The 14,920-nt window shown below is 44.3% G+C and overlaps 1 protein-coding gene across 1 annotated transcript in view; it reads left to right on the top strand.

Moving 5' to 3' along the window:
• Positions 1-14,920, top strand: part of Fbn1 (fibrillin 1) — a 215,568-nt gene that overhangs the window by 27,589 nt on the left and 173,059 nt on the right. Inside the window, exons 2-4 of the mRNA XM_059261299.1 lie at positions 1,200-1,282; positions 2,933-3,031; positions 12,960-13,055. Coding sequence (XP_059117282.1) covers positions 1,200-1,282; positions 2,933-3,031; positions 12,960-13,055 — 278 coding nt within the window. The remainder of the gene's footprint in view (positions 1-1,199; positions 1,283-2,932; positions 3,032-12,959; positions 13,056-14,920) is intronic.

The raw sequence follows: 14,920 nt of genomic DNA, 5'->3' as shown, positions 1-14,920 counted from the left end.
TCTGCTCCAACTCATTCATTTCCTCTTCTTCATTTTTAGTTAATAACCTACTGAGTCCAATTACTGCTGCCAATGTGGGCATGGATGAGGGGCTGTGACTTCCTCCCCCAGCAGCCATCAACTTCCAAAAGTCCCTCCACTAGGGGTGGGAGGTCCCATGATCCCTTCCCCAACCATTCTGCAGTTTTGCCTGGCTTGAGCTTGAGTGGATAACCAGAGCTGCTGTGAGTCCACGAGTACCTCAACCATGCCAGGTCCAGAGGACAGCAGCTCACTGCTCTCCTCCAGTCTTCTGGCTCTCATATTCTTTCTGTCCCCTCTCCCATGATGTCCCCTGAGCCTTGGGTCAGGGGTTGATATAGCGGTCCCATTCAGGTCTGAGCACTCAACACATGAACTTTGTAGTTGGCTATTGCCAGCAACTGGCATGGATGTTTAGCCTCGGAGGATGCACTCAGTGGAGGGCCAGCTTCTTCTCAGTCTGTGTTCCATCTTGCCTTTCTGATACAGGGGTAGCCACACTTTCACCCAGTTGCCCTCAGGAACTATTAAAGACCTGGCCCCTGGATTCTGAATGGAGGCTTTGCTCCAAGACATGTGACAAGCTGTCTGTAAACAGTGAACTCAGAGTGACACAGCTTTTATTTTCCAATGATTTCTGGTATTGGCTGTTTCTAAGTTTTTGCTAAAGAAATATTTACATGTTTTGGCCCCCTTTTTTCCTGACTGATGGTAGAGTTAGAATTCCTGTAATTTTTGTGAAAGGAAGAATGTGGTAACATTTTAGAGGTAAGCTGGGCCAGAGGGGGAAAAGATGTAGTTTCTGAGAGTAGACATTTACAACTTTGCATGTAACAGATTTTAACATGATCTTTCGTATCCAGGTTTGTAGGAAGTTGGTTTAAATGTTTACGTAGCTCCATGGGCTTTCACATCCGTGCACTGAGGTGGTGGGCCCTCTCTCTGGCATCACTGGGTTTTCATGGCCTGCTGTACTGTGCATATGCTGGTATTAAGGGCTTCCTACCATATCATTATGTTAAAATGTTCCAAATGCCCTAAACTACTCAACTTGATTGGGCCGCCAGATTTTACTCTGTTTGCTGGGATTCACTCTGCTTAATAACTTGGGTGTTCCTTCTCTCTTGTTTGGTTATATCTTATTTTTCAAAGTATGGAATTCTGTGTTTTTGTTTCAGACCCAATGTCTGTGGATCGCGTTATAATGCGTACTGTTGTCCTGGATGGAAAACCTTACCGGGTGGAAATCAGTGTATTGTTCGTAAGTAAACAGATAACCTGTCATTCGCGTGTTAGTGTGGCATTAGCTGCAGGGTGATACTTGCTGCCGAATACTATTGATGTGTTTCTAGCCCAGCCGCCTGCAGCTAAGAGTTTCCTACATTTTCTGAATGCCCTCTGGGAAACACAATAGCTTTCCAAAGCATTGCCCTCTTTAATCAGTGATTTCCTTTCGAACATTTCTAAATCTACAGAATGAAGCCGTGGGGACGCTTTGATTAAAGTTGTGTGCTGTTTGCACATGCTGCTCCTGGCTGCATAGATTAGTGTAATCATGTTAATGGGATTTTGAACAAAAGCTCCTCATTGCTGACTTCCTCACTAATTCCTCCCTGTTTGGCTGTTATATGCCCAGGCCTCCCCAAACCCCGTCTATTAAATTTGAGGGCAAACGCAGGTCTAGCTCTTAGCAAAGAGCAAAGGCAGGGACTTATTTTAATGATCCGAAGTTGAGTCCCAGCTGGCTGTGACATTACGCACCAGAACTCCAGAGGCTGAGACAGGAGGATTGAGAACTTGAGGTCAGCCTGGGCTACTTAATGAGACCATGTCTTTTAAAACAAAGGCAGGCATGGTGGTATACACTTTAATCCCAGCACTTGGGAGGCAAAGAAGTTTGGATCTCTGTAAATTTGAAGTTAGCTTGGTCTATATTGCAAGTTCCAGGCCAGTCAGAGCTATAATTAGACACCTTGTTTAAACACACACACACACACACACACACACACACACACACACACACACACACTAAAATAAAGTAAATAAACAAACATTTACTAAGGTGGGATGATAGAATATGGAGTTCTCTAAAGGAACTGACAGTTGAATCCTTTTCCCTAGTTCTTTGAAATTCCCTGTAGAATGTTTTCATTAGGCATCAAAATAAACATTGCTGTGATTCTGTGATAGCCCATCTAGTAACACCTTGCCATATCTACGAAATCCCTTTCCATGTTTCAATGCACATTCTTCCCTGTATATTATTTTAGCCTTTTACATCACATTTGCATCTTACAAGACACTTGAGTTTGGACAAAGGTGCATACTGTCCCAGTAAGTCTAAGAAGTAGTGACAGAGTCTTAGTCTGCTGATAACTCTAAGTCATCTGTCAGTTAATTGGCTCTTTGGACACTAGCAGACCATTTGGCTCTGGGTGACGTTGATGATGTGAATGTTTCCCCGACTGTATAATCAGCACTAAGTGGTGGATTCCGGATTCTCCCCTCAAGGCTGTCAGTATAATTCAGAACAGAGTAACAATGAAACATTTACAATAAAATCATCTGCCAAGAACACTGTTATAAGGTTTCCATTATTAAATTATAAATTAATATAAGAGCAGAGTTCTTGTGAGAATATAAATATGTTTAGCTACAAGGTTTTTATTTGTTTTGTTTTCTCTTCATTAGCCTGTCCAGGGATTTTGAGCTATTGGGTCCTGTTGAATGAACAGAAAGGCAGAGCTACCAATATTGATAAGGGAGTTACTGATTTCAAACCAGGGTTTCTTTACTCCATTAGATTTACTTTTTAAATGAATACCCAAGGGCCAGTGGTCCAGGCCCCTCAGCTGAGCGCTGAGTTCCTGTGCCTAGCTGTGTGCTGATAGACTTCTGATTTCATTTGCAGCCATTTGCCGGCATTCCTGTGGGGATGGATTCTGCTCGAGGCCAAATATGTGCACTTGCCCGTCCGGTCAGATATCGCCTTCCTGTGGCTCCAGATCCAGTGAGTCTAACATGTCATTAGAGACGATATTATTTTATGTGGTTATGCCCTATTTTCTCCTAAATTTGCTTTTAGGTTTTTTCTTTCCCTGCAATACATTTTCCCCCGCTAGAACATCTGCCTTCTCTACTCTGCCCAGAATTCTTGGAAAGACGCTCCTGGATCTAGCCTCCCACTTCCCTCCTTCACTCTGTGCAGGAAAATTGCCTATGGGGTGTAGGAAGAGCATAAAGATGATGGCCTTCTATGTCAGTACAGCCATGTTCATCTCTGTATCTCTAATAGAAACACTGGGGGAGGAAGCTGGTCACTGAAATCATCATATAATGAACATTTTTGGCTCCAGGAAACTAGCCATTTTTTTTTTGTGCTACTGAAATATGAAACTGATCTGATGAAAAACTTATTTGAAACTCAAGAGACTTGCCTTTCCATGAGGAAAACATGAGAGGCAGTGACATGCGGACATGACATAAGACATGGCATTTATTCTGTCTGGCCACATAAACATACTCAGTTTACGCTAGAGAGCCATTGCCTTCTGGTTTTATTGTTTCTTTTATTTTAAGTGTGGTATCCAAAGTATTGGAATGGGGAAATGTGGGGGCTGGGAGGCGAGTTCTTATTAGTTGTTTAAAAAGTTAAAGTTCATGTCTGTATAAACAGCCCTCGATATCCCAACTACTGCCAAGGCAAAACAAATGTGTATTTCTATTTCATCCCAGTTTCTGGGGAGAAAATGCACCCCCCTTACTGCTAGTCCACATTTGAGGACATTTTCAGGAACACTGGGATGGAGTGAGTGTGTTCTCTTCCGTCTGGTGCAAGTAGAGACTACATTGTGTCAAGATTCCCTCTCTGCTTAGAGGCCTCATATGAAGTTATGGCTTTTATTAGCCCATTAGCTGGCTTAGATGGATTGTCTGGCACAGTAGACCATCTTGGTGCCCACGCACCTCCCTTGGCACTCACAGGGGAGCACATGAAATTGGCCTGAAAGCTTGGTCACCAATTTTCTGTCCAGGGATGGTCTAGAGCAGAGGAAGTGAAAAGGGCTTCGGGGTCAGTGGACACAGAATCAACTTTCAGTCAGTGAGAGATTGGTGGAGAGGGTGCTGGACCAGTGCCCTGGCTTCTATGCTCCCAGTTTGAAGAGCTCTGAGATTTGTGACGCACTGTCTCCTGTAATTCCTGACCAGGACTTAGCCCCCAATGGTGCTGCCTGGAATCACTCCCAAGCAAACTACCTTTGCTGAAGTTGTCTTCTGCTGGAACCCAGTTAAAGATGGATTAATACTGAATAAAGCTGTTTGGAGAGCAGGATAGCAGTATCCTCATGGGCTGGGTGTCTCACTCCACACACTGAGCATGGCATATTCCTACTTGACCTTAGCTTGGTTTTGCATGTACAAGGAGAGTCTACCCATCAAGCGCACCTGAGTTGGAGGAACAGAAAGAGAGAGTGAAGTCAACCGGGAGTTTCAGGCACATACAGGACATCCCTACCTCTACCAGAAAGACCTCAGACAGCTGCTGAGGGGGGACAGCATCAGTGTTGGAAAGAGCATGATTATCAAGAGAGGAATAAAACCCTTCCCTTAGACTGGCCTCTTATCTGATTAGCACTTTAAGGGAAGAAAAATTACAACTGAGTGTCCAGATAGAAAATTAATTCAGTGATAATGTGAGTGCTCTTGACTTCTCTGTGAGTAAAAATCATGAGACATGGACAGGGTTTTAACAAGACCAGAGGTGGTATCTGTGTGGTCCCGGTATGCTTCAAACTAGCCTTGAGGTTGGAAGGAGTAGAGCAGCAAGACCCTAGGCCAGATTTAAGCTAGAGACTTGAGTCTGCTGAGCCCTGTGGATGGTACTTTCTGGAAACTTCGGATCTGTCTGTGCTGCCTGGGCACTGGGCAAAGCCCAGGAGCTGTGTGTAGATATAGAAGAGGCTATCACTTCATCAAGATCTTTGAGGTATATGGAGTCTTAAAAATGATTGTCTTGGACTCTCAGAATTAACATTGTCTTAAGAGCTTGAAAAAAATTAAAGATGGCAACGTTTAAAAAATTAAGTATAGCTGAGGTTGGTCAAAATTCCCTTCTGGCCTTTTGAAACCATGTTTAGTGGAATAGATGGGCTGTGTTACAGAAGGTGTGGCCAGCCTGTAATACTCATAAGCGTATACAGATCACATGATGACTCTCCTGCTAACGGGATACCATCAATCACCAAGACGCTTTCATACAGCTACCTGCTCTGCTAAGAGGGGTCAATTTTCAGTGTGTCTAACTGTTTGATATTAGGCTAGAATGCTGTCGTCTACAAATGTATTTGGTTGTATTAATAGCTACCCTGGGACACACACAGCCTGCAGGCTGCAGATTGGATAGGTCTGTCTCCAATCACTTCATCACTGTAGCCTATGAAAAAAATTCTACTTATTATGTGATGGTGTGATGGAGGGCTGGCAACTGTGGGCCTCTGAGCTCTTATTGTCCTCATCTGATTGAGGAAAGGGAGGAAGGAAGCTGTTCTGACAGGTGGTGCTTGACTCGAACGCCCTGTGGAACCCAAACGGAGAGACATCTCTCTACAGGTTTTGAACGACAGCCAGCAAAATTCTCACGGGATCGGAAAGGCTCAGCTAGCTCCCTTAGACTCAGCACCACTCTGGCCACTGGCCACTAAGGTACAGGAGCAAAAGAACGATTAGCCAAAGTCAGAGGCATGTCTTTTTGTTTTGTTTCTGGATTTTAATTCCAGCTCTGTTTAGAACTCCTCTTCAGTTTCTGAGGCCAGGGCTGGGTCCTGAGCAGTTTTACTTCTTTTAAAGTCCTATAATGTTTATTGACTGAGTTTACATCAACTCTCCTTAAATATGTATATACACATACATTTGCGAATATATATTAACTTGTAATAATAACTAGGATGAAGAAGTGTTTCAGGGTGCTGGAGGGATGGCTCAGTGGTAAGGAGCACTCCTTGCTCTTGCAGAGGACCAGGGTTCAGTTCTCAGCATCCATAATGGTAACTTACAACTGCCTATAACTCCAGCTCCAGGGCATCGGACACCCTTTTCTGGCCTCCGTGGTGCAGACAAAATACCCACACACATAATAAATAAACAAGTAAACAAACGAACAAATAAAATTCTTCAGAGGGCTGGCGAGAAGCCATCTCCAGGGGTTAGGAGCTCTGGCTGTTCTTGCAGAGGACCTGAGTTCCTTTTCCAGCACTTTCACCAGGTGACTCAGCAACTGTCTGTCACTCCAGCTCCAGGAGAAACGTGTTCTTCTTGTCTACTCAGGCATTCTCACAGATACACACACATACACATAAATAAAAATTTAGAAAGTATTTTATCTTGAAAAAAAAAAAAGAAAGCTGCTTCAGGCTGCCATAACTAAATATCACGGAACTTCATTTTATGGCTTTAGAAACTGGGACTTGCAAGAGCAGAATTGCCCTAGAAGATCTCATGTCTGCTAAGGGCATATTTTTCCTTCGTTGTCGCCCTCTTTATGTGCTCATGTGACAGTGGGGTAAACAGGCTCCTGGTCCTCTTTGGAAGGACCTGTCTCAGTTTTGTCTCCCACTGTTATAGTAAAACTACCCTAGAGAAAAGATTTATCTGGCTCTCATCTCAGGTTACCTGTCATGGCAGGGGGTCAAGGTGACAGGGCCTTGAAGCAGATCGTCACATCTCAGCCACAGTCAAGAGCAGAGAGCCGTAATTTAATGCACGCATGCCTCTGCTTGCCTCGCTTCTTCCATCTCTGTACAGTCCTGGATCCTAGCATGGGAATGGTGCCACCCACTGTGGACAGCTACTTACCTGATGAAGGACTTCTACACTTTTTCAAGGGCTAGGGTATTGTGTGTGTGTGTGCACATGTGCACACCCCAAATAAGCAGTTTCTGAGCTGTGTGACAGATTTAGCTTTTTAAGAACTGTCAAACTATTTTTGGACAATTGTACAGTTTTAATTTATGTTTTTGAGATTATAATGCAATTACATCATTTCCCTCTTCCCTTTCCTCCCTCCAAGTCCTCTTATAAACTTTTTCTTGCTCTTTTCCAAGTTCATGGCCTCATTTTTCATTAGTTGGTGTTATATAAATATATATATATATATATATATATTTCCCTAAATACATACATAAAACCTGCCTAATCAGGATAATGTTACTTGTGTGTATGTTTTTAGGACTGAGCATTTAGTACTGGGTAGCCAACTGGTGTAAGATGCACCGTTTTACATTCTCCCCACCAAGTATGAATGATCTAGGTTCTGTGTCCTTCCCAGCTTTCAACATTGTTTCCCTACTGAGTTTCAGCTATTCTGATTAGTTTCAGGTTTGTGGTGATATCTAGTTGGGGTTGTAATTTGCATTTCCCCGAAGGCTAACGGTGTTGAAGACCATTTCGTGTGTTTGTTTGTTGATGACCCTCTCACGCGTTCATTTGCCTCTTGTGTGTCTTTGCCAGTGATGCGCTTTCATTTGTTGTGTCTAGACTCTCTTACCGTGCTTCTTTGTGACTGTCTTGAGAGCTGTATGGGCCCCAGTCCTAGCGCGGTCTGTTGTATGACCTCTTTGATCTCTTTCCTCCCAAGCCATCCTCCAGAGCTGGCTTTCTCATCATCGATGGTGCATCAGCTCTTCCGCGAAGCAGGTTTTTAAAGCCAGCGAACTCTAATTTATCAGCCTCTCTTTTGCTCTTTCATGCTTTTGCTGTCCTGGCCAAGAATGCTCTGCCTAGTGCTAGATTGCAGAGACTCTCCTCTAACTTGTTTCTAAATGTTTACAGTTTTATATCTGTGTCTGTGACTGCAGTGGAGATACATTTGGCGTGAATTGTGAGGCTGAGGTGAGATTCTGTTGTTACCTATGTGTGTCTAGTTGCTCCAGCGAAATCCACAATTCTATCCTTTGGGCATTTGATTTTGCTGTGGCTTGCCTCTTAAATGTCTTATGAAGGTCAAGGAGAGTGATGAGACCTCCCTAAGGAGGGGTTTTCGGGTCCCTGGATGTCCTGAGAGGTGATTGTGAAACTGCAGTCCTCTGTTTGCCTTCCTTTGCTCTCTTGCCCCAAGGGGAGTCATCTCACCCCACCACACACTCCTGCCAGTGTGCTACTTCTTTGCAGACACCAAACAGTGGGACCAAGATTGCAGAATGGAGTCTCCAAAGCTGTGAGCCAGAGTAACCCTTGTCCCACTACAGGTTGATTGAATCAAATGCTTGATATAGTGATAGAAATCTGACTAAGGAAAATTAGTTGTGTGTTTTTGTTGACAGTCAGCTGGGTATGTTTTTGTGGGTCTGGGCTCTCAGCTACCTTTACGGATCTATTCCTTCTGCACTGTCACAACCTTGAACCCTTCACCACGTGATAAAATAAGTTCACCTCTTACTTTCTTCTTTCTTTTCAGAACTGTTTTGGCAGTTCTTTACCTGTCCACAAAAAGTTTAGCTGGATCTGACCTATACCCCCACAACCTTTGCCGATCTTGATAGGAATGATATTAAATCTGCACATCAGTTTGAGGGGTGTTCCCATCTAGTAGAAGCCTTCCTTTGTCAAGTTTTGTCGTTTTCTGTTTACTTCCATTCCAGTTGAGTCTGGGGACACTAGTACTTCCAGGATAGGTCTGAGAATGTAGGAAACCCAAGGGAGATTGAGAGGGTGGTGCAGTCACGTGCCAGAATGTGAGTGGGCTCAGAGGAAGACAGGTTAGTGCTGTAGCTGCTCTGGAAGGCTTGACTCTGGGGAAAGCATGTTAGGGGTCTGTAGGGTTTCCACTGACAAGGACGAGTACCTAAAAGCTGCCCAGACTTACCCTTGGGGCTGGTGAATTGTTTTGCTGTCTGCTCAGACTTTATGGAAACATCTTGTCACAGATGTCACTCAACTTGTCGTTTCCTGGACCCTTTCTAGCTCAGGTAACTTATTTTTCCGAGATGCTCTGGTCCTGTTCTAAGCTGTGTGTGTCTGGAGACACTCACGAATATTTATGCACCTAAAAGAATTATCAGTTCAAATGAGAACTCTTCTCATCTTGTAGTGACTTGGGCCACCTTGGTGGATTGTTGTCTCAGGGGTAGATCCAGGGACTTGTCTGGCTATTTCATTTGCTTGTTTGTGCTTTTCCCAGTGATGAAATTAAAACACACATTCAGCCTACAGTTGCATATTTGGAATTTTCCCCGAGTGCTCTCTCTGCTGGCTGAGTCTGCCTAGACACGTTGGTTGGTCTTCAGAGCCTAGTACATTCCGAAGGAACTCACTGCTGAGATGTTGAGAGCCAAATGTCAACCCGGCATCTCTTCCTTTCTGTGGTGCATGCATGCCATTCCTTTTGAGTTAGTCGTTTGAATGAGTTTGTACTGTGCTTTCTGAAGAAAGGCTTTTGTCCTCCTCTTGTTACCTTGTCAATGGAAGATGATCAGTTGGTATTTGTTGAATGATCGAAAGGACTGACTGATTCCAAATTTTATTTTGGGACCTTTTGTGGATACAGGTAAATGTTGACAGTTTCTGTTAGTTCTAGGATATGGAGCCTGGTGTGGAAAGGTCTGAGACCACCATCTTTAGTGGGGCTTTCTCACTGGAGATCTGACTGCCCAGGACAGCCTCAGCTTGCCCAAGAAAGACTAGACTCTCCTAGTATTCCGTTTCTGGTAAAATCTCAACACGGGTTGAGTTTAGGCATTTAGCACATCCAGCGAAGGACACTTGCTTCTATAGGTGCAATCAGAGCTCTGCTTTCCAGATGTGTGTATTTTTTTTCATCACACAGGCTCTTGTCTGCTAATTATAAAGCATCTGGAATTCCTGTTTAAATTAGAGAGTAAATTTAGACTAGGCACCAGTGGCAGGATTCAATCTAAATGAAAACCTGTCTGTGAGTCCAGGTTCTCTAAACTGTTTCCAGCTTGGGTGACAAAGGTGAAGCCAAGTATCTAGTTCTTCCATTTTCTCACAGAAATGCCGGGTCTGTGCCAACCTTTCAAAAATAACTTTAGAGACAAAGTATCAGTCTGTATGTTACTGGAATTCACTGTGTAGCCCAGGCTGGCCTTGAACTCATGCCAACACTCCAGCCTCAGCCTCAAGTGCTGTGGTGTTTCAGAAATAAGCCCCTACGCCAGGCTCACTCCCGCTTCTGGAAGAAGCCCTTTTCTTTCAGCTCTAAGACCCATCCATGGAATAGCAGTGATGGAGACCTCCATTCTGCTGATAACCTTGCTTGCACACCGCACCCGAGGACTCACGGCCTTAACAGTCTTCCAGGGTGGTTTTGTTTTTTAAAAGAGAAATAATATTTTTAACCTGGAAAAGTTTCAACTGGAAAGAGGAGGTTTAAAGAAATGAAAGCCCTATCAAGGGAGGCTTTTGATCTGTCGCATTTCAATGTACACGTAATCACTCTTCCTGAAAGGGAGAATTCGTTCTGACTTTCAGTTTGAACAAGTAACTGGGACGCCACCGTCCAAGCCCTGGTAGTTCTGTTCTTTTTCTGTTGGAAGTCTCGAAGTGGCTAAGTGGCTTTGTTGCTCATGTGGGAATGGAAATCAGGTCTTGGCATGAACCACTTTAATTGAAATCAGTTTGTGCACTGACTTGGCTCTAAGGGTGACGTCATTTCCTGCCTTTCCCCAATCCTCTCTGTTTTTCTAAGATAGGATGGAACTAAGCATAGCACCAAATTTTAAAGCAATTGTGCACCATTTCCTGACCCGCTTAGAATAGTATCCAAAGTTTTTCCCCCTTTGTGTGCTTGTAGCTAGCTTTTGAGTTAAAAAGCGCTTGGCTGAGAGGTTTTAGTGGAGCCTCAAGGAATGGTTTGTGAGGCTGGTTTGCCTGACGTCCGTAGCAGGGTCTTCAAGGGGGAGCTATTAGCTTTTGTAGCTGGAGGAAGAGAGGATAAAAATATCTGAATAATTTTGCTTTAGCTGTATAAGCACGGAGGACACAAAGGCCAGCTTCTCAGCCCCAGCTGCTTGTCAAGGGTCGCGTCTGTTGCCATTACTAAGTGGCGAGAGCTAAGCCAACAGAATTAACAGTGCCGCTCTGGGCACACTGAGGGAGGTAATTAATAGTCACGACACTCCCTACTCTCAAGAAAAATGAGTCAGGGAAAGGAGAAACAAGGAAAATACACACATACACACACTCAGGCACGCACGTACATATGCACGCACGTACTCCCAGAGGGATTCACCTTCACCACCTCCCATCTGGTGTGGGAGGGAAGAGAGAACAGAAGTCACAGGAGAGCAACGGAATAGAGAAACATTTAAAGGGTCTTGGAGACAAGTGGGACTTGATGAGAACTTTGGTTTGGGCTCTAAGAATTAGGGACAGAAACAGAAGAGACCAGCTCAGAGGGCCTAGCCTTTGTGTGACACATAGTAGGCTTTCAGACATATTTGTCGAGGGACTGAATGATGGGTTCCCGGGTCAGGAGTGTGTTTCAGGAGCTCTGAAGGGCTCTTGGGACCTGCTGAAGAGGCCTTGAGTGCTGGGAGGCAGGGATCTTTTGGTTCAGGAGAAATGGAGCCTTCCATGATATTCTAGTAAGAGAGAAACAGTCCTGAAAAGGAGATCACTTTCAACTTGACTTCTCCCCTTTGTGTCTAAGAGGGCGCAGTAGGAACTGGAGTTTGAATTTTCCTTTCCTGCTGTCAGGCTAAGATTGACCTCAGAGTATTTGTAGCTCATTAGACAAATGGCCTCCCCCTCCACCACCCCCCATCTCCCTCTCCACCCCGCCCCTCCCCAGAGTCAAGCAGTCACTTCCCAGTACTGCTGTGAGGACCTCTCCTTGATGAGGCCGGCTGTGGGGAGGACTTTGCTGTACTCTGAGAAGATTTGGCCTGCACATCCCAGGAGGACAGCCGGAGAATGAGCATCAGCGTAGCCCTTGGTTCCCGCTTCTTCATAGACAGAAAGCCACTGGGTCCTTTCCCATGGGAATTGACTCCCACACTTAGGGTAGGTCAGAAGAAGCCAAACCTCCATGGCCCAACCATGGCCTCCTAGTGTAGAGGCGTGCCAACAGGACTCATGTTGTCCTTAGCCAAGCCTCGTCTTCTCTAGGTAGGGTAGTTATTGCCTCTAGAGAGTAGGGACCAGCTATCAGTACATCCACATTCCTGAAATAGAGACAGCCTGAATGCTAGAGGGAGCACATCCTAACTGTGACTGTTATCTCTCATAGGAGAGTGTATCAGCCATTTTTAAGACTCCACTTCTTAGAGTATCACTGTCTCAGGTCTAATGGTGTCCACCCATAGTCTAGGGCTTGGGACTGCACAATTCTGTAGGTGAGAATGTGACACAGAATGAATTTGAGATATCAGTGGTCTTTAGATTAAGGTTACAGTTTAAATGAACAGCTCTTTCCAAGTTCAATCCAGTGAGCACCCCTAATCTCTACCTATCAAACATTGTGGCTATTTAATGCTTCTAGTATATCCTTTCGTCCTACCACCAAAATGGGACAAAAATTGGCGGAATTTATTATCTGACTGTCCCCATGGCCAGATGCTTCAGACTCTGAATCTTTTCACAGAAATCATTGCCACCCTAACCTTGTCATGTGTCTTCACTTGGGGACTTCTTTCTTATTGGTATAAATTACAGAGATGACATTGAGCTGTAAGTTCTGCTAAATTAGGGAAGTCATTTAGCCCCATTGAAGCCGATGCCAAGAAAACATTGCACTGTAAATGGTTTTATACATAACATAACAAGCCCTGATAATTAGGACCCTTCTGCTATCTGCATGATATATCAATCCCAATAAATTATTTCATTCTCTTGTCAAATAGCTACAAATCATCTCTAGTGAAAGGCTGCCCTCTATGCACTCAGATTGCAAAACTAAATCATTTTTCTTTTTTTCCTTCAAGTACAACACTGTAACATTCGCTGCATGAACGGAGGTAGCTGCAACGAGGACCACTGTCTATGCCAGAAGGGGTACATTGGCACGCACTGCGGACAGCGTGAGTAGAACTTGCGGTAGATGCTGATCATATGTAGACCAGTGGCGCAGTAGATGCTGGTCATATGTAGACCAGTGGCGTGGTAGATGCTGATCATATGTAGACCTGTGGCACAGTAGATGCTGGTCATATGTAGACCTGTGGCGTGGTAGATGCTGGTCATATGTAGACCTGTGGCGCAGTAGATGCTGGTCATATGTAGACCTGTGGAAATCCAAGGCCGGTGTTGTGAATTTGCTTTGAGGACAGGGACACCACATTTTTGCAGATGTCTAGGGACCCTTACAGATGAACAGATCACCTCAGATAGTGCCAGATTTCCATCCTGAATGTTGATGGGAAGTTGTGTGCTTCACTTTCTTGTATTTTGCCTTTACCCCCTGCCTGGCCTCAAGCCTTAGACTTACAGGTACAGATTTCTTCTTCTTAATTACTTAATTCACAAACTACACACTCCACCCTTGCAAATTATAGGGCTCCATGGTGTTAGCTTGTCTACCAGGGCAACCGTCACTGGTTTTAGAGCATTTTCCTCTCTTCAGAAAGGAAGCCCAGCGTTAGTTCCGAACACCCACCTCTTGATTTCCTGACTGTCTCTACCTGCATTTTCAGGAAACAGCTCAAAAATATTTTAAAGTGAATCTCATCTTTCTTCCCAAACATGTCCTTTGTGTGGATTAATAATGTCGGCCTCTCTCTAGCTCCCCAAGACAGACCCTGGCACTGCAGTGTTTACTCTGTGTTTCCGGTTTGCTGGTTCACTCACGAGCACCTGTGATCATGTCTGCACTCTACCAGTCCCTGCAGACTGCCTAGGATGGGAGCTCATCCTACGAGCTTTTTCATTTCTGCAGGATGAACTACTCACCCTATAGAAAGTCTGGGAAGGGTCCAAGATAGCAACAGTAAAATAGTCCATAAATTTATGATCAGAATGCTCCCTTCTAGGCCCAAGATCTTTTATACTAAATATTTTTAGTGTTTTCATGTAATTAATTATTCCACAGTTTTGTTAACTCCATTATACATGTTTACTTAATAAATAGTTATTATTCATGTTGTTTTGAGTCTTGCTGTTGTATGTATATTTTCTATGATGAAAATGCTACCATAAATAAACCAACATTTATTTAATGCCTAGTGATTACCCCCATGCTGCTATGTGGCAAGAATATTGAGTTTTGTGCAGCCCAACTTGTAGAGAGGAGAGAGTCAAGGAGGCTCAGGCAGATTTGGGCTCTGTCCTGAGGGGTGTGTAGGAGTTCACCCATCAGGTGATGAGTCAGTCATACGCCTTTTAAGCAAAAGGCCCAGTGTGGGTTGAAGCCCTGGATCAGGACATATCATGGGGTGTGGGCTAGAGGGGGTGCTTGGTTAATGCTAGAGATGAAGTGTGGAGACAGGCAATGGGGGAGGGGGGACATGACAGTCAGGAAGCCATGGGCCAAGTTTTTTTTATAGGTTTACTGTTCCTTGCAAGTTAGACAGAAAAAAGTAATGATAACACAAAATAACAGTGAACTATACTTGCTGAGTTACTAATGCTACCTTACTATGTGGCAGGTACATTTCAAAGCTACATTCTTGGGGCTGGCACAATGATTCTTTGGTAAAGGCATTTGTCACCAAGGCCTGGTGTCCTGAGTTCAGGCCCTGGGACCCATATGGTGGAAGGAAGGAATCAGCTTTCTTACACTGGCCTCTAACCTTCATATATGTGTCGTGGTGTGTGCGCACTCACTCACTTGCTCACATACTCGCTCACTCACTCACTCAGTCAATAAAATGTAACAAAAAACTCAACCTGTACTAACTGGTTTACTATAACCGTTTGAGTTGGAAGCTCCCCATATTGCCGAAGTCAG

This window comes from Peromyscus eremicus, chromosome 4 (genome assembly GCF_949786415.1).
Source record: "Peromyscus eremicus chromosome 4, PerEre_H2_v1, whole genome shotgun sequence".
Taxonomy (NCBI): domain Eukaryota; kingdom Metazoa; phylum Chordata; class Mammalia; order Rodentia; family Cricetidae; genus Peromyscus; species Peromyscus eremicus.
The sequence above is the reverse complement of the archived record's forward strand: the minus strand, read 5'-3'. Positions and strand labels throughout refer to the sequence as shown.